Source organism: Misgurnus anguillicaudatus, chromosome 2 (genome assembly GCF_027580225.2).
Source record: "Misgurnus anguillicaudatus chromosome 2, ASM2758022v2, whole genome shotgun sequence".
In the NCBI taxonomy this organism is placed as follows: domain Eukaryota; kingdom Metazoa; phylum Chordata; class Actinopteri; order Cypriniformes; family Cobitidae; genus Misgurnus; species Misgurnus anguillicaudatus.
The window spans coordinates 17,640,690-17,663,245 of record NC_073338.2 but is presented as its reverse complement, the minus strand read 5'-3'; the positions used below and the strand labels follow the sequence as shown (position 1 = coordinate 17,663,245).

The 22,556-nt window shown below is 36.0% G+C and overlaps 1 gene segment (V, D, J or C); it reads right to left on the bottom strand.

The window, feature by feature from the left end:
• Nucleotides 1-21,174: 21,174 nt before the first annotated feature.
• On the bottom strand, nucleotides 21,175-21,683 carry LOC129441955 (T cell receptor alpha variable 18-like). The segment is given in 2 exon segments: nucleotides 21,175-21,530; nucleotides 21,644-21,683. Coding segments are annotated over 2 exon segments (396 nt in total).
• Between the last annotated feature and the right edge of the window lie 873 nt (nucleotides 21,684-22,556).

Below are 22,556 nucleotides of genomic sequence, written 5' to 3'. Positions count from 1 at the left end.
CCATAAGTCTTCACTGTGACTATTCAAAGCTCGAGGGCCAACACACAACTTCTAGATTTATAAGCAGCAATAAACTACATTTTACCATTTTATAGTGCCTAGTCATACTGTTATTTTGAAGTAACTCAAGAGTAACGCAAAAGTAGTTTAACTCATTACACAGCAAAATCCCCGGTGTTAAATAAACACTGTGGGTGTATATATAATCCACTCCAAGATGGGTGTGTATAAAGGCTGGTGTTAAAATGTAACACTGAAGCAGTGTTAAAGGGGTCATATGATGAAAATGTTAGCATTGCCACTTTGTAGGTGTGAGCAAAAACAGGTCATTGAAATTTGGCTTTCATTATGATGTCATAAGAATATCTTATTAGAATAATACCGCCTCCTTAATCTGAACTCTGAAAGAGAGAGAAAAGAAGGACTTGACAGCACAATTGAGTTTGAATTACAACAAACCACCATCATTGTGATCAGTGTTTGCACTTTATCCGCTCATTTGCATTTTAAAAAACACACCCAAAACGACACATTTTTGGACTTGACAGCACAATAGAGTTTCAATTACAATAAACCACCATCATTGTGATCAGTGTTTGCACTTCATCCGCTCATTTGCATTTTAAAAAACACACCCAAAACGACACATTTTTGCTCGGACCTGCGGGGTGGCAATGCTGGCATTTTCATCATATGACCCCTTTAAAGTTAATGAGATAATGAAGTGATGATTAAGACATTAATGGTGAACACCTGCTGGTCATTCTGTGTCAAATCAACCTTAATTTTAGAATTTTCCCTGTCTTTATTTTTTTTATTTTGATGACTCTTTTTCTGGATAAAGTAATACTAAAATAATGCAGAAAGACAAAATATTTAAATGTAATAGATGAAATCCCCACAGTTAAATAAACACTATCATCATCTCTGTTTGAAACCTAAAATTACAACTTGCTTGCAGATTTACATGGATAACTTCGATACAACTGCTGTAAATCTGGTTAATAAAGTTAGTCACCATTGTGCCGATTAGTGTTTCCTTTAGTTGGGTACTTGGGTCTTAAAGTTTATTATTTGTTTTTTTTTGCTCATTGTGGCAGTGTGTTAATTAAAGGGGTCATATGATGAAAATGTCAGCACCGCCACCCTGCAGGCCCGAGCAAAAATGTGTCGTTTTGGGTGTGTTTTTTAAAATGCAAATGAGCGGATGAAGTGCAAACACTGATCACAATGATGGTGGTTTATTGTAATTGAAACTCTATTGTGCTGTCAAGTCCAAAAATGTGTCGTTTTGGGTGTGTTTTTTAAAATGCAAATGAGCGGATAAAGTGCAAACACTGATCACAATGATGGTGGTTTGTTGTAATTCAAACTCAATTGTGCTGTCAAGTCCTTCTTTTCTCTCTCTTTCAGAGTTCAGATTAAGGAGGCGGTATTATTCTAATAAGATATCCTTATGACATCATAATGAAAGCCAAATTTCAATGACCTGTTTTTGCTCACACCTACAGGGTGGCAATGCTAACATTTTCATCATATGACCCCTTTAAACACTTCTGTTAGAGCAGAGGAAGATGAGATAAATGAAGTCTAGAACTGTTCCAATGTTAATTATTATGAAAACATAAGTGTTGTGATTCAATGTTCTCATACAAAAAAATAATCACTGTATGTAAGTGTATAATTTTATATTTGGTCCACCCCATGAAATCCATATAGCCTTAAGAGTTAATATTTTTCACCGAAATCTAATCTGTGCTTTCAGTCAGACACACTGAGACCTCAACAATCAGCCTATAAAACACAATCATGGTGACAATCAACAACAAAGCTTCATGCCGCAATGCATGCTGGGTACCAGGATTGTATAAAACTCATTCATAACTCCCATCATGCATTGTGACATGACAAAATGGTGCAAATTTCTTACCATTTACTGTCACCCTTGTTGAGATTTGCATCAGAAGTTATGATGTCTCTCTTAAGCAAAAAAAATAAAACCTAAAGCATTACAGCAGTCTTACAGAACAGTGTCTTTCATAGAGCATGTTTGTATTTGCATTGTTGTCTTTGTCATTTATTTATGATTACATGTTTTAATGATTGTTAGAGTATAATATAAATAACCAACCTCACATGCTATGAAGTTTTCCCTCTACATCAAGCAATGAACAAACAGTCTTAATAAAACTATATTACAATTGCTAAAAGAGGAAAATTAGTTTAGTGAATGTTAAAGGAAGAATGTCTAACTAAAGGAAACGTTAATCACAATAATGGTGACTTCAAATGAACCTATAACAAACACAAACTTAAGATTTAATGTGATACATTCTGTAATTACATCACGTCAGAAAGAAGATTTGTCTACTAAATCACGTGTGTGGATGCTGGAATAGTTGAGCACTTGTATTTTGTGCTGACAGCTGTTTAGAAGTTAAACTTATCATCCCGGTTTAGAAAATAACGCTGCACGTTATAATTTTAGTTTTTTTAACAGAGATGATGATAGATAGGCAAACGTGAAAGATTGCAACTTTTGGAGTCATACACCCAACAATGTTCATTTAATACTGGGGATTTCGCTGTATTCATCTATTGCATTTTGTCTTTCTTCACAATTTTAGTATTACTTTCTCCAAAAAAAAATCCAGGAAAATTTGGTTAATTTGACACAGAATGGCCAGCAGGTGTTCACCATTAATGTCTTAATCATCACTTCATTATCTCATTAACTTCAACACTGCTTCAGTGTTAAATTTTAACACCAGTCTTTATACACACCCATCTGGGAGTGGATTATATATACACCCACAGTGTTTATTTAACACCGGGGATTTTGCTGTGTACAGTTCAGATACAGTAATATTGTAATGTAACTAATAACTTTCAAATGACAGTAATTTGTAATATATAATGTATTACACTTTGAAGTAACTTGCCCAACACTGAAAATAATGAATCAGTTTTTTTACGATGTTTGACAATATATTGCTGTCTACATTGGCTCCACCAAGAAATGTTTATTAATTTTTTGTAGTTGTTGTGGTGGTTCTGCTGGTCTTTTTTTCTCCTCTTGTTCATCTTTCTTTAGTGATTCTGCTTATTAACAGCAGGTGTTTAACATTAATGGTCAATCATCACTTCATTCATCTCTTCATTATCTAAATAAATTCATCACTTCTTAAACCCATCCAAATTCATACGCATGATTATTTCTGGGCTGCATAAATATCTAACACAGTAAATACAGTAAAAGACTTGTTTTGTTGTTATCACACACAGGTGTTTCCATTTAATTTATTACTTTCTGTGTATGACAGATTGTGGTTTGATGTGGTTTAGGTTCAAAGAGAAAAATATATTTTAGTTTTTGTACAGCTTCACATAGACTTTGTATCACTGGGCTCCAACCCTCAGAGCACAGTAATATAGAGCTGAATCTGACAGAGTTACACTGTCAATAATGAGTTCAGTGGATGTTCGTGATGTAGTCGACTTAACCCGAGGATCAGTGGAAGTACCAGTCTGACTCCATGACCGAGCCTCTTTCCATATTAAATACTGAGGTTCTCTGTTAGGATGCTGTCTGTACCAGTAAAGTCTAACATAATTGCTGCTGGTATCATATGAACAGCTCAGAGTCACAGTCTCTCTTTCTCCAGCATTAATATCTGCACCTTTATTTGGCCCAATCTGATCCACAGCCAACACACCTGCAAAAAAAAAAAAATTAAGGGTTAATCAAATTATATTATTATTAGTTACAGTATTTGTTGTTGTCTTATATTTAACCTGAAATGATCATTGAAATGAGAAGCAGCTGTGTGTTCATGTTTATGAAGTCAGATCAGTTGTGTGTTGATGTTCTGAGTGATCTGAGTTTTAGATCTCTGAGCTTCTTTAATTCAGGAACTTCCTGATATCAGTTCAGATGCTGCTCTGTCTCATACTCATACACACTCAAGACAGTTGTTTCAGGCTCTTTATGTAACACATTTCTACTTGTTTTTTTAGCAATCAATTTATACAAATATAAAATAACAAATAGATACAATGTAAATGTTTATATGTGTCACAAAATCACCAGGGCTGTGTTCAGATGTGTTGAACAGCCTGTTCTGATGACACAAGAGTTACAACTACATTAGCTGAAAACCCAACTTACAGAAAAAATTCTAAGAATGTTCTCATCATTCCCAAAAACATTCTGCCAACATAAAAATTGTCCAGTTTTCTTGACTTTCCAAGAATTTTTCTTGGTTATCTGAACGTTAGAGGAATGTTACATTCTACCATTTTCAAACGTTATGACAATGTCCTGTTTGTTCACATAATGTTTAAAACAACAGTTTTTTATATTGACTTGTTTGTTTGTTATGTAAATGATAGAGAAACATTGAATTTTATTATTTTAAAGCTGTTATGAAGCATTATTTCTGAATAATTAATAATTTTCTAAAAACATTGCTGTAGAAAACACAATTCACCTACTAGGTTAAAGTGGTCATATTATGAGATATTTTTAAGATGTATAATAAATCTTTGGTGTCCCCAGAGTGTGTATGTTTTAGTTTTAGCTCAAAATACCATGTAGATAATTTATTATAGCATGTTAAAATTTTGTAGGACTGAGCAAAAGTGTGCCGTTTTTGGGTGTGCCATTTAAAATGCAAATGAGCGGATGAAACGCAAACACAGATCACAATGATGGTGGTTTGTTGTAATTGAAACTCAATTGTGCTGTCAAGTCCTTCTTTTCTCCCTCTTACTCTCTGCACTAAATTGCAGTGCTGTGGTTGGATAGTGCACATTAAGGAGGCGGTATTATTATAATAAGAGCTCCTTATGACATCATAAAGAGAGACACATTTGAATGACCTATTTTTTGCTCACACCTACAAAGTAGCAATGCTAACCTCTGTGTGCCATGGGCCCTTTAAGATGTTTATGTTTGTTTAATTTAAAGTCACCATGATGGTGATCATTGTTTGTTTTAGTTGGACTCTTGACCCTTGACTTTTTGGTTGGTAGTCTGTCCTTAGAAATGATCCTTTGTGTGTGTAAAACACATCTGTTATAGTAATGTAAAGTTGGTGCAATTCTGTAGTGGTTGGTTCAAAATAGTAAATATCACCATCCAATTAATTGATTTGCTCCATCAAGTGTATTTTCTGTCAATAATGTAAATGAGATTTAGCACTTTAAGGAGTTTTAGAAATCTAGAACTTTAGAATTAACTGCTGTACAAACATTAAAGCGGTCATAGCATTAAAATGTTAGCATTGCCACTTTGTAGGTTTGAGCAAAAATGTGTCGTTTTGGGTGTGTTTTTTAAAATGCAAATAAGCGGATGAAGTGCAAACACTGATCACAATGATGGTGGTTTTTTGTAATTCAAACTCAATTGTGCTGTCAAGTCCTTCTTTTCTCTCTCTTTCTCTCTGCACTAAAGGGCAGTGCAGTGGTTGCAGATTAAGGGGGCGGTATTATTCTAATAAGATATCCTTATGACATCATAATGAAAGCCAAATTTCAATGACCTATTTTTGCTCACACCTACAAAGTGGCAATGCTAACATTTTCATGCCATGGCCCCTTTAAGAATCAGAGTATGAATCTCAACCATAATGACAAAGCAAATTGTAAAACGTTAATTACTTATTCATGTCATATCCATTATCTGTCATTCACCTTAAGCACAAATTCATTTTATACTTGACATTAGGAAATTATCGGAACTATCTGAACTCTGTCTACACAACTCGCTGTCATCAACCTGCCTTCATTCAAAAACAGCTCAAATAATGCTACAGCAGTGTATAAAATCGATACAGGCACTGTCTGCAATATTTCAGTCTTCATAATGGCACCGAATAAAGAAATACATCTATAAGATATATCTTATTGTTACTTAAAGTTGCAATGTGTAAAATTCAGGAGGATTTATTAATAGAAATGGAATATAATATTCTATACAGATATGTTTTTATTTCATTAGAATGGGCTGTTTTCATCTACATACACCGCAGGTTTCCGTACATGTAGTTGCCTTCCGAAAAGGATGGGTGAGCTACAGTACGGACTGAGCCGTTCATTGCAGTTCACTACTCATCACTAGATGCTGCTAAAAGTCTCACATTGCACCTTTAAAACTCTTCACAGAATCTTTTAACAGAATAAATAGTTATAGCATTTTTCCGATTTGACTTTCATTCTTTTGTACCAATCATATAATGTGCGGTTTTAAAAGAATTATAAAAAAAATATGATCGCCATACAAAAGATACTGTGTATGATGTTTGTGTATAGTACACTGTATCTCAGTCATCCTAAAATTAATTTTTATGCATCATAGAAAGATGCATTTATTCTGTAAGAAAAAAGAAAGAAAGCAATTCTTAAAACCACAGGATATATTGCTGTGAAAGTGTTATGAATTCAGTGAGTCCTTATATTAAGTAATACTCGTGTCTCCCTCTTCTGGCTCCAAACCGGTATTGCATGATGAAAATATATTTTTTGCAGTTTTCTTGTTATTCTTACTTAAATTTTAGGATGACACGAGTTAACATTATATTAAATGCAATATGTAAAATATTAAAGAACTTTTCTTTCCCTTAAAAATTCCCAAAACTGTTATCCATGACAACACATCTTGACTACTGTAATTCACTTTATTATGGAGCTAATAGTTCATCTATTGGGCGTTTACAACTTGAATTCAGCAGCAAGACCGGCAGCAAAAAATATGATCACATTACTCCCATATTGACGTCTCTGTGCTGGCTTCCGGTTAAATCTGTACAAGAGTATAACATTTTTGTATTCGTAAATGTCTACAAGGCCTTGCTCCAAACCTTTCTGTTTAAGTACGCCCTCATAACCCAACTAAGTCACTTAGGTCTGGGGATCTTGGTTTACTCTCTGTATGCAAGACTAAGCTAAAACATAGAGGGGACAGAGCATTTGCAAAGGCTGGCCACAAACTATGGAACAGCTTGCCAGTGTCTATTCGAATGGTATCATCCCTTTCCATGTTTAAATTAGCTTAAATCTTATTTTTTATATACAGTGTTTAACAACTAATGTATTTTACGGTTTGTATTTTATTTTGCTGCTTTGAAGGGTTTCTCTTATGTATTGTTTCTAATGTGCAGCACTTTGGTCAACCTTGTGGTTGTTTTATATGTGCTTCATAAATAAATCTACAACTACTACTACATTTAAGGGTGCATGATCTCTGAAAGCCAATGTTGACATTTGAAATCACCTAAACAAACACGCTCCTACGCCAATAGAATCTGGATCTTCTTTTGATAGACCCGCCCCACACATACGCAACCCAGGCAACGATGTCGATTAGTAGACATGCCCCTTACTGCTGATTGGCTACAAGTGTGTTTTGGTAGTCGGCCCGACTCCCTTTAACAAAGTGTTTTTCAATATTCCGACCTTTAATGAAATATTATTGCTTGTGTTTGTATTCTGCAACATTCTTTATTTGGAAGTCTGTAAACTGGTGAATTGTAACAATACAGATAAATTTGATGCTTTAAGCTTTTAAAATCCTAATGTTACAAAAGTGAAAAGTATATAAGTTTTTGTACGACCTGCTTCATGTTTTGTATCACTTGCAGAGTAATATAAAGCTGAATCTGACAGAGTTACACTTTCAATAGTGAGTTTAGTGGATGAATCCGATGTTGTTGATTTAAACCGACGGCAGATAAATGCAAAAGTTACAAATGAGAAAGTTGCAGCAGAAAGGCTTGCAGGACAAAAGGAAGAAAACATCATCAGTGAATCCCATCATATGAGTTATTGTATGAGTGTTGAATGTGTTTTAGTGACTGTGGGCCTCAGAGCACAATAATACACAGCAGAATCAGACACATGAAGATCCTGAATTATCAGAGGAACTGATTTTAAAGACGTGTCCAGATTGGCCTTAAATCTTTTGTTGAACTTTTCGTCTTCACTGCCAAATGAACCGACTCTGTTTAGTATATATTGAGGGAATCCATTCACTGTTTGCTGGTACCAGAAGAGAGTCGGAGATCCAGAAGTTTCATATGTACAGTTTATTGTGACAGTTTCACCTTCATAGGCAGTTTGAAATCTTGTTTTTTTGATCAACGCTGTCCTGTGAATTTGTTCCTGTAAAAGTTAATGTAAAACTGCATTAGTAAAGAAAATGAAAAGACATTAAAAATAACTTGTTAATTTTTTTAAACAAAATAATTAAATTCTATAATAATTATTCTTACCTAAGAAACATGCGAATACAAGTATGGTTTGTTTTATCCAGTGTGAGGTCATGTTTCCTGATGCGCTGTTCACAAAAAATCCACCTGCTTTAGTCTTTAAGTGAGTCACTAAAAATCATAATAGAAGGAAGACAGCTGCTGATTGAAGAAATCTCTTGACTCCTCCCTCACAATATTTTTCTTTTAGTGGATCTACCCAGCTAGCAGAAAAAAGTTCTAAGAACGTTTCCTGAAAGTTCCCAAGGTTCCCAAAAACGTTCTGCCAACATAAAAAATCTCCAGTTTACTTTAAGTTCTAAGAACGTTTATGTGTTGTCTGAACGTTAGAAGAATGTTACATTTTACCATTTTTAAACGTTATGACAATGTCATGTTTTAATGTTCACACAATGTTTAAAACAACAGCTGTTTATTATATTGACTCGTTTGATTGTTATGTAAATTATAGAGAAACATTGCATTTTATTATTTAGTAAAACATTATTTCTGAATGTTCAGTAAATATATTGCTGTAGAAAACACAATTCACTTATTAGGTTTAGATGTTGATGTTTTATTTCATTTTAAGTCACCATTATTGTAATTAGTGTTTGTTTTAGTTGGACTCTTGACCCTTGACTTTTGGGTGCTAGTTTTTTTTTTTCTTTTTGATAATACACCACATTTGTTATGAAAAGTTAGTAATGTAATTCTGTGGTGCTTGGTACATAATGGTAAAGATCATCACCTAATTAATTTACTAATCAAAAGTTTATTTTTTGTCAATAACGTATTTTAGATCCACCTCTTTCACAGCAGTTTATCATTAAGGAGTTTAAGAAACTTTGGACAAAAAATATCTGTTGTATTATTGGGACGCACAAACATCAAGAATCAGAGTATGAATCTCAACCATGGTGACAACATAGACCGTAAAAAAATATGGACGTAGTGTCCGTGACGTCACCCATTGGCTTGTGAAGATCGCTTTTGAAGCTTAAAGTAGGCGTTGCCTGCCGTCGCCATCTCGGCCGCGCGTCCCCGCGAATTACTCGCGGAAAACCGAAAATGGGTAAAGAGGCGGGACATGGGTGAAGCTGAGGTGAAACCACGCCCGCCTAGCGCGAGTCTAGTGACAACAGTGGCTGTTCAACCGACACTCAAGCGGCCACGCCCTTAATTATGCAGAAGTTTAAGGCTTAATATAATCTAAACGGATGAGTTACAAAAAAATTCACCCCCCTCACAGTTGTCATGAAGGGAAAAATTAGCTATATAGGCCAAAAACACTTTTTGTACCAGGCTGTAAACATATTATTTTCTACTGTGAAGTTGGCCATTTTTAACATGGGAGTCTATGGGAATTGACTCCCTTTTGGAGCCAGCCTCAAGCGGCCAGTCGATGAATTGCAGTTTAAGTCACTTCCGTGTTGGCTTCATTAGAGAGATCGGAAGGTTACCCCTCGGGTGACAATTAAATGAAAAACGTCATGCTGCAATGCATGCTGGGTATTAACAAATTACAAATCTCATTCAGGATTCCCAACATGCACTGCAGCATAGATAAATAAGGATTTTTTTAACAATATTATTTGTCACCATGGTTGCGATTCATACTCTGATTCTTGATGTTTGTGCGTCCAAAGTTTTGTAACTGTTACATAATGTGGTGTAATGAGATGAGGAGGATGAGAAAATACCAAAACATAAAAACTTTAATGATAACTATATAACAACAAACAGGAACTCAGACAATAATATACATAACATTAACAAGATCAGGCAAAGACTTGTCAAAAGTTTCTAAACTCCTTAATGACAAACTGCTGTGAAAGAACTGGATCTAATATACATTATCGACAAAAATTAACTTTTGATTAGTAAATTATTTAGGTGATGATCTTTACTATTATGTACCAACAACTACAGAATTACACTACTAACTTTACATGTTCATAACAAATGTGGTGCATTAACACAAAGATAACACAACCAGGGAAAAAACTAGCAAGCAAAAAGTCAAGTGTCGAGAGTCCAACTAAACAAAACATCAACATCTAAACCTAATAAGTGAATTTGGTTTTCTACAGCAATGTATTTGCTGAACATTCAGAAATAATGTTTTATAAAATAATAAAATGCAATGTTTCTATATCATTTACATAACAATTAAACAAGTCAATATAATAAACAGTTGTTGTTTGAACATTAAAACATGACATTGACATAACGTTTAAAAATGGTAAAATTTAACATTCCTCTAACGTTCAGACAAACCAGAAAAGTTCTTTGAACTTAAAGAAAACTGGACACTTTTTACTTTGGCGGAATGTTTTCGGGAAACTTGGGAACTTTTAGGGAACGTTCTTAGAACTTTTTTCTGCTAGCTGGGTAAATATTAACATGCTAAATTAGTAAATGTTTTTCATCTTTCCCTGAATAGTTTTTAATTCTGTGCCCATTCAGGAGAAAAAATAGACCAACAAACTGACTGAACTAACTTTAGCTCTTTAACTGTTACATAATGTGGTGTAGTGAGATGAGGAGGATGAGGAAATACCAAAACATAAAAACTTTAATGATAACTATATAACAACAAACAGGAACTCAGACAATAATATACATAACATTAACAAGATCAGGCAAAGACTGAAAACAAGGCAGGGGTGTATATTGTATATACACAAGAAACAGGTAAAGACAATAGCCTCTTTCACACAGTAATTCTGGTAAATTACCATGAATTTACCAGAATGAATTTACCAGTAAATACAAAAATGTGCTGTTCACACACGCAGTGGCATTCCGTTATTTTACCAGTAAGACATCATTCACACATCAGTATCAAAATACCGGTAAATTCGTTGAGAAAGCGGAAGTACCTGTAGCATGCAGCGAGCTCATATCCACAGTCCGTATTTTGCTTTTTTCACGTCTGTGGTAAACAGTCGCAAAGTTGCTCATGACCAAACAACATTGAATGAGACGACATCAAACCGAAAATGCGTTTTTAACAACAGTACTGTTTGCACTTTAGGCTTCACAGAGGGCGTGTTAAGGACGTCGGCAATTCGGTGGTAAGCTGTTTTAACCATTTTGGTGAAGAAATGTGGACGTAAACTTCAGGTGTGCTCAACTTTCAAGCAGCATGTGTGTGGAAACGTCCGTAAACAGTGCGGGGGTAAACGCGTCTGACGTCGTCCGTTCTAAATGCCGGTAATCCTATAATTTTCGTTCACACATAGCGCTTACCGGTAAATTACTGGTAATCTTACAACCTGTCTAACTGGTAAATTGGGAGCACTGATTTACCGGAAAGGTTCTGTTCACACATGATCTGTTAACTGCAATTTACCAGTAAATTACCAGTAAAGACTGTATGTGTGAAGGGACTAATAATGATGATGATGATTAATAAATAAAAGGTGCAGATAATAATGACTAAATTAAAAATGAGGAAAGGCCAATTAACAAAGACGAGACTATAACATTAATAAGACTTTAATCCTTTACACATATATGATAATGCTGACATTCAGCACAAACCTGTCTTAAACAGCAGTGCTGTGTGTATCGGTCTGTGCTGAGCATGTCAAATATAAGATATATAGTTACATTTTTTATTATATGCAGCCAATTATTAATACTGACATATTAAAATGGAAACTTATTTTAACTGTAATTGCGTGAGCAATAAAATTGCATACTTAAAGGCTGCTATTGGAATATTGAAGGTTAACACTTGTCGATCACTTGTAAATCTTGTCATGCGTTATATTCGCTTTCTGCTTTTCCTGCCATAGAAACCATAAGTGTGTTTGAATGATAAATTAGTATTGATTCCCTATAGGTTTATTTAAATAACAATACGTTAGAGATAATTCACTTTAAAGAAAGGTTTACATTTCTCAGTTTGTGGTAATTACATGGAAAATGTGCTGTATTTTAGTAATACATTGCTGCCATCTACTGGAAAAAAAACACCTACAGTTGTAAAAAATAAACAGCTAGAGAAGTGCTCAATGAATAAATTTTTGAATACACTCACCTAAAGGATTATTAGGAACACCTGTTCAATTTCTCATTAATGCAATTACCTAATCAACCAATCACATGGCAGTTATTTCAATGCATTTAGGGGTGTGGTCCTGGTCAAGACAATCTGCTGAACTCCAAACTGAATGTCAGAATGGGAAAGAAATGTGATTTAAAGGGCCCATGACATACAAAGGCTAGCATTGCTACTTTGTAAAAATGTGTCGTTTTGGGTGTGTTCCATAGTTTCTTGTCTCTCTCTTTCTCTTTGCACTTAATAGCAGTGCTGTGGTTGGATAGTGCACATTAAGGGGGCGGTATTATTATAATAAGAGCCCCTTATGACATCATGAAGAGGGCAAAATTTCACTGACCTATTTTTTGCTCACACCTACAAAAACCTCTGTATGTCATGGGCCCTTTAAGCAATTTTGAGCTTGGCATGGTTGTTGGTGCCAGACTGGCCGGTCTGAGTATTTCACAATCTGCTCAGTTACTGATATTTTCACGCACAACCATTTCTAGGGTTTACAAAGAATCGTGTGAAAAGAGAAAAACATCCAGTATGCGGCAGTTCTGTGGGCAAAAATGCTTTGTTGATGCTAGAGGTCAGAGGAGAATGGGCCGACTGATTCAAGCTGATAGAAGAGCAACTTTGACTGAAATAACACTTGTGACAAATGAAGTATGCAGCAAAGCATTTGTGCAGCCACAACACACACAACCTTGAGGCAGATGGGCTACAACAGCAGAAGACCCCACAGGGTACCACTCATCTCCACTACAAATAGGAAAAAGAGGCTACAATTTGCACGAGCTCACCAAAATTGGACAGTTGAAGACTTGAAAAATGTTGTGTGGTCTGATGAGTCTTGATTTCTGTTGAGACATTCAGATGGTAGAGTCAGAATTTGGCGTAAACAGAATGAGAACATGGATCCATCATGCCTTATTACCACTGTGCAGGCTGCTGGTTGTGGTGTAATGGTGTGGGGGATGTTTTCTTGGAACACTTTAGGCCCCTTAGTGCCAATTGGGTATCGCTTAAATGCCACAGCCTACCTGAGCATTGTTTCTGACCATGTCCATCCCTTTATAGCCACCATGTACTCATCCTCTGATGGCTACTTCCAGCAGGATAATGCATCATGTCACAAAGCCCAAATCATTTCAAATTGGTTTCTTGAACATGACAATGAGTTCACTGTACTAAAATGGCCCCCACAGTCACCAGATCTCAACCCAATAGAGCATCTTTGGGAAGTGGTGGAATGGGAGCTTCGTGCCCTCCCAGCCCAGCCAACATTGCTTGGTGGGGCCAATGTAGGGCCCATATTGGCTTGCAATATGGGCACCAAGTTGGTTTGTCCGCGGGTTCCATGCTGGCCCTATCTGACTTAGCCCACATTAACCTTCTGTAGAAACTGAAGCCAATGTGGACTAAACCAAAGTCAAGTATGGGTGTGGTTGGGTTGAAGAAGTGATGAAGTTAATTAGATAATGAAGAGATGAATGAAGTTATGATTGATCATTAATGATAAACACCTGCTGTTTATAAACAGAATCACTAAAGAAAGATGAACAAGAAGAGAAAAAAGAGAAAAAACCAGCAGAACCACAACAAATACAAAAAAATAAAATAAATAATCATTTCTTGGTGGAGCCAATGTAGACAGCAAAATCCCAAGTGTTAAATGAATGCTGCTCAGTGTTTATATAGATCCACACTACAGAGTGTTAAAAAACTAACATTGAAGCATTTTACATCTTACTTGTAGAGTTATTTATTAACTTAGGTTTAGATGTTGGCTGTTTCATTTAAAGTCACCCTTATTGTGATCGGTGTTTGTTTTAGTGGGGCTCTTTACTCTGTTTTTTAACTTATTTATTATTTTCTGGTTACTATAACTTTTGTGTTTAAAACATGTTTGTTATGGCAACGAAAGAGATTAAAGCGTTAAGTGTGATTCTATGGTGGTGGTTAGGATATAGTGTCTAATATTGTCATGTAAAAAACTGAGTGTAAGTTTGTTTACCAAAAATATTTTTTCTGTCAGTAATGTGATACTGAAGCACGACATCTGGCACCCTCACATCAGCCCGCTATCTTAAAGAAAGTTGAAACACTGTACAGTTCAAAATTAACTGTTGCTTAATTTAGACACCCAAACATAAAGAATCAGAGTATGGATCTCAATAATGGTGACCATAAAATGAAAAGCTTTATGCTGCAATGCATTCTGTGTATCAACAAATTACAAATCTTATCCAGAACTCCCAGAATGCACTGCGGCATGAAAAAATCATGAACACTTTGGCATTTTTCTTTGTCACCACTGTTGAGATTCACACCCCGAGACTTGATGTTTGTGTGTAAATAATTACAGCATTGTTAATTTTTAAGTACACATTGTTTCGAAATCTTCGGAAGGACGGGCCGCTTTGATAGTGCCGGATGTCGTGCTGTAGTATCACATTGCTGAGAGAAAACGATACATCTGCTAAATGAGCAAACACTAAATTAATAAAAAAGCATTTTCTGGGTAGTAATGTTCAACATTACGTATCAACCACCATAACAGACTTGCAACATGGTCTCTTCTTTGCCATAACAAATATAAAACACAAAGTAATAGCAGCCAGAAAAAACAAACAAGCTGAAACCAAAGAGTCAAGAGTCCAACTAAAACAAACAATGATCACCATGATGGTGACTTTAAATAAATCAAAGAGATCAAAAACAGAAAAATCAAACAGAGATGGTGAAAGAAAAGATATAGTCACAGATTAACTCCACACTATTTCATTTGTGTGGACCTTAATAAACACTGAGCAGCATTGATTTGGCACTGGGGATTTTACTGTCTACATTGGCTCCACCAATAATTTTTATATAATGTTTGTAGTTGTTGTGGTTCTGCTGGTCTTTTCTCTTTATTCTCTTCTTGTTCATCTTTCTTTAGTGATTCTGTTTATTAACAGCAGGTGCTTGTCATTTATGGTCAATCATCACTTCATTCATCTCTTTATTATCTAATTAACTTCATCACTTCTTCAACCCAACCACACCCATACTTGACTTTGGTTTAGTCCACATTGACTTTAGTTTCTACAGAAGGTTAATGTGGGCCAAGTCAGATGGGGCCAGCACGGAACCCACGGACAAACCAACTTGGGGCCCATATTGCAAGCCCATATGGGCCCTACATTGGCCCCACAAAGCAATGTTGGCTGGGAGATAGCAAGCACATGTGGGCCACTTCAGGCAAAGATGCAGCACTGCTGGTCTTCTTATGGCCCGAACAAAAGGGATGCGAACCTAAAGTGGCTCACATGTAAAATAGCAAAAATGGGCCAAATATATCAAATCACATGTGGGCCTTTTAAGGCAAAGATGCGGTGCCCACGGCAACATGTCATCTGAATATGAACCAAAAGTGGCCCATCCACCAAATAGTGAATATGGCCCAAATATCAAACAACAAATATGGGCCACCTTTGGCAAAAATGCTGCACAACAGACACAGCCTAATCTTGGAATAAACCAAATGTGGCCCTCACATGTTGCAGCAAATGTGGCCCAGCTCTTTACAAACGTGTCTGGGCCAGTTTGGGCAAAGATATGGCATGGTAAGCACCGGCTCATGTGGGTTTGTGTCTAAAGTGGCCCACAAATGTTGCAGCAAATGTGGCCCGGTTCTTTTAAAACATATTCGGCCCGGTTTTGGCAAACATGTGGCACCGTAGGCACAAGCTCATGTGGGTGTAAGTCTGAAGTGATCCATATACCCAGCTAACAGAGAAAAGTTCTAAGAACATTCCTTGAAAGTTCGCAATGTTCCCAAAAACTTTCTGCCAACATAAAAAGTGTCCAGTTTTCTTGACGTTCTAAGAACATTTCTGTGTTGTCTGAACATTAGAGGAATGTTACATTTTACCATTTTCAAACGTTATGACAATGTCCTGTTTTAATGTTCACACAATGTTTAAAACAACAACTGTTTATTATATTAACTTGTTTGATTGTTATGTAAATGATAGAGAAACATTGCATTTTATTATTTTAGAAAACATTTCTGAATGTTCAGTAAAAATATTGCTATAGAAAACACAATTCACTTATTAGGTTTAGATGTTGATGCTTTGTTTAATTTTATGTCACCATTATTGTGATTAGTGTTTGTTTTAGTTGGACCCCTGACTTCTTTACCAATTTTTCCTAGATGGCTTACTTTGTGTGTATAAAACACATTTGTTATGCTATTGTAGAGTTATTAGTGCAATTCTGTGGTGGTTGGTACATAATGGTAAAAACCATCATCTGATTAAAGGACTTAGTCATCAAAAGTTTATTTTCTGTCAATGTTGTATATGAGATCAAGCACTTTCACAGCAGTTTGTCATTAAGGAGTTTTAGAAATTTTGGCAAAAAATAACAGTTGTATATTTGGGATGTACAAACATCAAGAATCAGACTATGAATCTCAACCATGGTGACAAAGAAAATTGTAAAAAGTTCATTATTTAGCCATGTCGCAGTGCATGCTGGGAGTCCTGGATGAGATTTGAAATTTGTTAATACCCAGCATGCATTGCAGCATGAAGTTTTTCATTTAATTGTCACCATGGTTGAGATTCATACTCTGTTTGTGGCATCACTCTGGCTTGCTCGTGGGCAAGACGTGTCAAACAGGAGTGGACCACACAAGTGCCATCAATCCATGCCAGGTGTGGGCCGAATCTGGGCCAAAATTTAAATGAACTATTACCCAGATTTGGGCCAGATCTGCGTTATTTGCTTTGTGTTTGGCTGACATGTGGGGTTTCTATGGTTTGTTTGTGGTAAAGATCTGGAAAAAAAGAGGTGGACCGCTCAAGTGCCATCATTCCATGCCAAAGGTGGGCCAGATGAAGGTGTCAGATGTGAACCAGATCTGGGCCACAGCAATTTTGCTATCTGGGCTGGATGTGCATCCCACAAATTTCCATCAACTGCAAGAAGCTATCCTATCAATATGGGCCAACATTTCTAAAGAATGCTTTCAGCACCTTGTTGAATCAATGCCACGTAGAATTAAGGCAGTTCTGAAGGCAAAAAGGGGTCAAACACAGTATTAGTATGGTGTTCCTAATAATCCTTTAGGTGAGTGTATGACTGACAGATGTAATTATTCTAGGGGTAAGGGGCATCTATAGGGCAGCAAACTGGTCAGGGCCCTGTTGTGGGCTCCTATACATTTTCTCAATCCTGTTTAGCTTGCAGAAGGTAACTCATTTTGCCCTTTCACCAGTGTCATGTTTTTGTACAGTGTTGTTGTGTTTCCTGTCACTGTGGGCTCCAGTGCACAATAATACAGAGCAGAGTCTGTGACTTTAACAGATGAGATCTCCAAATACACATGTTTTTTGTTTCCTTTAGTAAGTTTAGCAGTGAATCTTGGATCTACATCAGATCTCTTGTCTTTATTCGCACCATCTATGATGTTTACAAGGAACTGAGGAGCAGATCTGGGATGCTGACGGTACCAGAATAAAGTAACAGCAGATGAATAACTGCAGGATAATGTAACAGTTGAACCCTCCATAGCCAATTCCTCAGTTTTGGTTTCTATAATTTCAGATCCATATGTGGCACATGCAAAAGTAGATTAGCATGAATCATAAACACGTTTTGATTAACAAGCAGTGTAAAATAGTACAGGTATATAGACATTTAAAGGTATAAAATACATATTCAAATTCTGGCTTTTTAAAATTTTTCTATATATTAAACAAGATAATGAAATACTTACATGCAAAAGCAAAGAGCAGAGTTACAGAATGAAGAAACATTGTGTATGATCAGTAAGGCAGCCTTTATGATGTCTGTAACAGTCTGTGAAAAGATTTGACAAGATCACATCAGATGACACAGCATTGAGCTCCACCTCTTACAGTTTTGGAAGACAGCTTGGAAAAGCAATAAACGTTTTTTTAAGTTTTACTCTATAATCCAATATAAATTCAAGCCAAGCACAATAGTGCATTTTAAATTTATTGTGTGTGTTTAATTTTAAAATTATCTTTAGTAAACGTACAGTCAAAACAATATATTAAATGTAATATTTACATTTACATTTACAGTAGTCATTTAGCAGACACTTTTGTCCAACACGACTTACAAATGAGGTAAACAATAGAAGCAACTATATCAACACAATAACAGCAATACATAAGTGCACTGGAAATAGTCTCATCAAGTCCAACACAGAATACATAGCCACGGGTTGGTTAGTACATCTTTTAAGAATGTACAGATAAAGAAAAAGGAAAAAGAGAGAAAGATAGTAAGTCCTATATTAGGAAGTGGGGTATGTCGGAAGAGATGGGTTTTTAGGCGATTCTTAAAGACAGCTGCAGAGTCAGCAGATCATGTCGGGAGTCAGCAGATATAATATGTATTAAATATTATGTATATATTTATGTAAATGTGGCATTTTTGTATTGTTTTTATGTATAAGTAATCCTAAAAACTTTGAATAGATTTCTCTGGTGTTTAGTTGGAGTTAAACTCTGCAAAAGTACTGTAGATCTCCAGGACTGAGTTATAGTGGCGCCCTCTTCTGGTTATCTGCTGCTGTTACCGCATTTTATACTCTAAGTCTCACAACACAACTGATCTGCATTTAAATTTTAAATACTGATGAAATATAAAACATGAGACCTCCACACACACACACACACACTTATAATTAAGGCTTATAATTTCTGTAACTCTATGTATTAAAGTGCGTCATGTCTCTTTATTCAATCGATCCAGGGTTAGGGTATCCCCCTTCCACTGAGCAAAGCGTCTTAAAAAGACGTCATTTCGACGTCCCATGAGGAGCCAGAATGAAAGTTTTTATGACGTCTTTTTTTTGACCTGTTCTGAACATCCAATATTGATGTCAAGGGGACCTCTACACAAAGTAAAACTATTTAAAATGTGGCCATTTTAGGCATTATATTTGTTTATATAATCTTTATATATGAATAAATGTAAAAAAAATATTGCTTATAGATAATTACCAAATATACAAGTTCCACCTTAACTATCTGCGTCTGCAATCTTGCTCTCTCTCTCTCTCTCTCTCTCTCTCTCTCTCTCTCTCTCTCTCTCTCTCTCTCTCTCTCTCTCTCTCTCTCTCTCTCTCGATTGAAGTGAAGTGACGTAAACTTCACTCTTCCTCCCACGCTTGCTCTTGCTGGATAATTGTTACATGTACATTCTCTAAAACAATGTCATCACCATTACAAACAGTTGTTTTAAAAAGCATTGTTTTGAAGTAGGACCATACTAAACAAACCAAATTTACTTTATTTTTTGTAATTTCTACGGCTCATTTTTGAGAATTTACAAGATTCTGATGTTTTATTGAACATGTTTTGTCACCATCATGGTGATCAGTGTTTCCTTTAGTTGGGTAGTTTGACTCTTTGTTTTTATATTATAATGTGTGTGCTTGATGATGGTGTTTTTAAGACACATTAATTACATTGATGGGCAGAAGTGGTGGTATAATATTACTGAACTAACAACACAGATAAAACATTATACGTTTTGTTTAAAAGTAAACTTCTATCTCAGTTTTGTTTGGAGCTGCAATAAACATACTTTGGTGCATACCTGTACTGCTGCCTACTGTAATGGAAATTGAAACCTTGTGGCTGTAATCAAAAATCCAAAGTCCAGAATTCTTTGACACAGATACAGACATCAAGAATCAGCCCATGAATCACAACGATGGTGAGTTTTCTAAATGTTGCAGTGCATTGCACCAGCGTATTATAAAAACTTATGAGTCCAGAGAGTGTCACCACTGTCGTGATTCATGGAGTGATTCCCGATGTCTGCATACGTGACAACAATGTCTGGACTTTTAATTTTATATAAGCGCTTCACAGTGGTGGTATGAACCTAAATAAGTTGGATGTGACACCTCAAATCAACTGAGAAATTGCAACAATACTACATGCTCTACAAAATTAATTCACAGACTTTACATATGTGGAATTACTGTTGATAAACGTTCAGTGAAGTTGTGAGATCCACATGTGAGTTTTGTTTATAACAAATTTTCTTTGCAACAAATAATATGCTTTAGCAAACACTCTTAGAAAGACCAACACTGTTATAGAAAGTCAAAGAGTCAAACTGCCCAACTAAAGGAATCACTGAGCGTCATTATGGTGACAAAAGATTTTCAATAAAACATCAGCATATACATCTCTGTTAATACATCTCTGTTAATTAAAGAGAGAGAGAGAGAGAGAGAGAGAGAGAGAGAGACAGCATTTAAGGTGGAACTTTATCTATGAGCAGTGCTATGTTTTTGAACACACATTCATATATAAAGATAACATGATTTTAACAGCTTAACAAAATATTCTACAAAAATACACGTGATGTTTATGTTTTTTTGACTCAGAACTCATAGACCACATTTGTATAAAATATTTTTGTTTTGATTTCCCGAACCCCTTTTGGATGTCTACCTGACGTCCAAGAGGGGTCATAGTCAGACGTCCAGATACTGGACCAGATCTGCACGTTGTATAGACATACAGATAAGGGCCTGGACCAACCGACCTAATATAGACATGATCTGCACGTCGTGCGGACGTCTCATGTTTAGTGGGCTGTCCGTTGGCCCAATATACTTTCCAGCAACACTGCAGAGAATAAGTGGGTTTGGAGAATAAATGTTTCTTTATAAAGTATTTTATTTCCATTTTCTTATTATTGCAGCACTGCACATAAAAATAGTTGACATTCTTATATTTGCATTAACATTAGCCCCAGAATATAACACATCCTATAATATTAATAAAATACATATTTATAATTTATTAAACTAATACTGGTTTATTATTTTTCTGCTGTCAGGTTTTTGTACAGTGTTGTTGTGTTTCCTGTCACTGTGGGCTGCAGGGCACAATAATACAGAGCAGAGTCTGTGACTTTAACAGATGAGATCTTCAGATCCACACTGCTGTCAGCTTTTCTGTGTTTGATGGAGAATCCTGAAACTGGAGGTTTAGCATCAATAACTGTTCCATATGTATCCAGTATAAGGAACTGTGGTGGCGAATCTGTGTACATCCGATACCACTGAAGACTATTGACTACAGAAGCACTATAGTTACAAGACAGTGTAACAGTGTCGCCCTCAATAGCAAATGCAGTTTCACTGTATGGAGTGATGTTATCTATGGCCTTGCTACCTGTAAATAAAAAAATAGCTTTTATTAAACTAAGTAGAAAATGTAATTCTGTTACTGTCAAACTTTGTATTTAATTTAATTTATGTCCTTGTGAATTCCGTAAAGTCTCTTACCACCAGCAGATGAGGTCAATATTATTATCCAGATCAACATGATGTAGGCTTAAAGACATGAAATGATGGGTGTCTGCTGTGCAGATGTTTGTGTAATATGCAGTCAATGCTGTTTAACTGTGCCTGTCTTAAACTCCTCCTCTGAAAACTAAAGGCTCTGCACATTACAGACAAAACAAAGAAACCTAATTAACCCTACACAGATGACAAACATGAATTTAAAAATACTGAATACTTTAATGGACGACAAGAAGGGAATACATAACACACAAGAACCAACAAACAATGTAAAGCCCGGAATACACTGCAGGATTTTTGCCCTCCTATAAGATCATTAGGCTACATTAAAACACTGTGCGACATGGATCGTTTAAACTCGGGTACGACAAGCATGTAGACTGTACGATGATGACACGGAAGCTTCGGCGGCTGCGTCAAACGTTAGCACAACTTCACCAGCATGCGCTCGTGGTAAACAAATACCAGCGTGCAGGTCATAGCAGCAAACACACTGTGCGGTGATCACGCAGAATTTCTGACACTGTCAGAAAACTATCGTAGGCTATCCTTGGACACAAGACCAGGAAAACAGCCGTCTTTGAACCTCTCTCATTGTACGACATAGGACCACCGATGAAGAACCACGATCACTGAAATAGCGACAATTGTTTCACGATGGCAATCTTTCGTCTGGGACAGCGAATAATCGTGCAGTGTATCCCGGGCTTAAAACACAAGGGCAATATATACACAGAGACACACAATAATTAACTTAACATTTTATTTTTGTCTCAGGACATATGATGAAGTTTACAAAAAAAACTGTGTAAATACATCAAATAACACAGACAACAGCGTAAACAAAGTAGCATAATAAGCATAATTACACTTATTTTCAAGCACTGCTTGACTG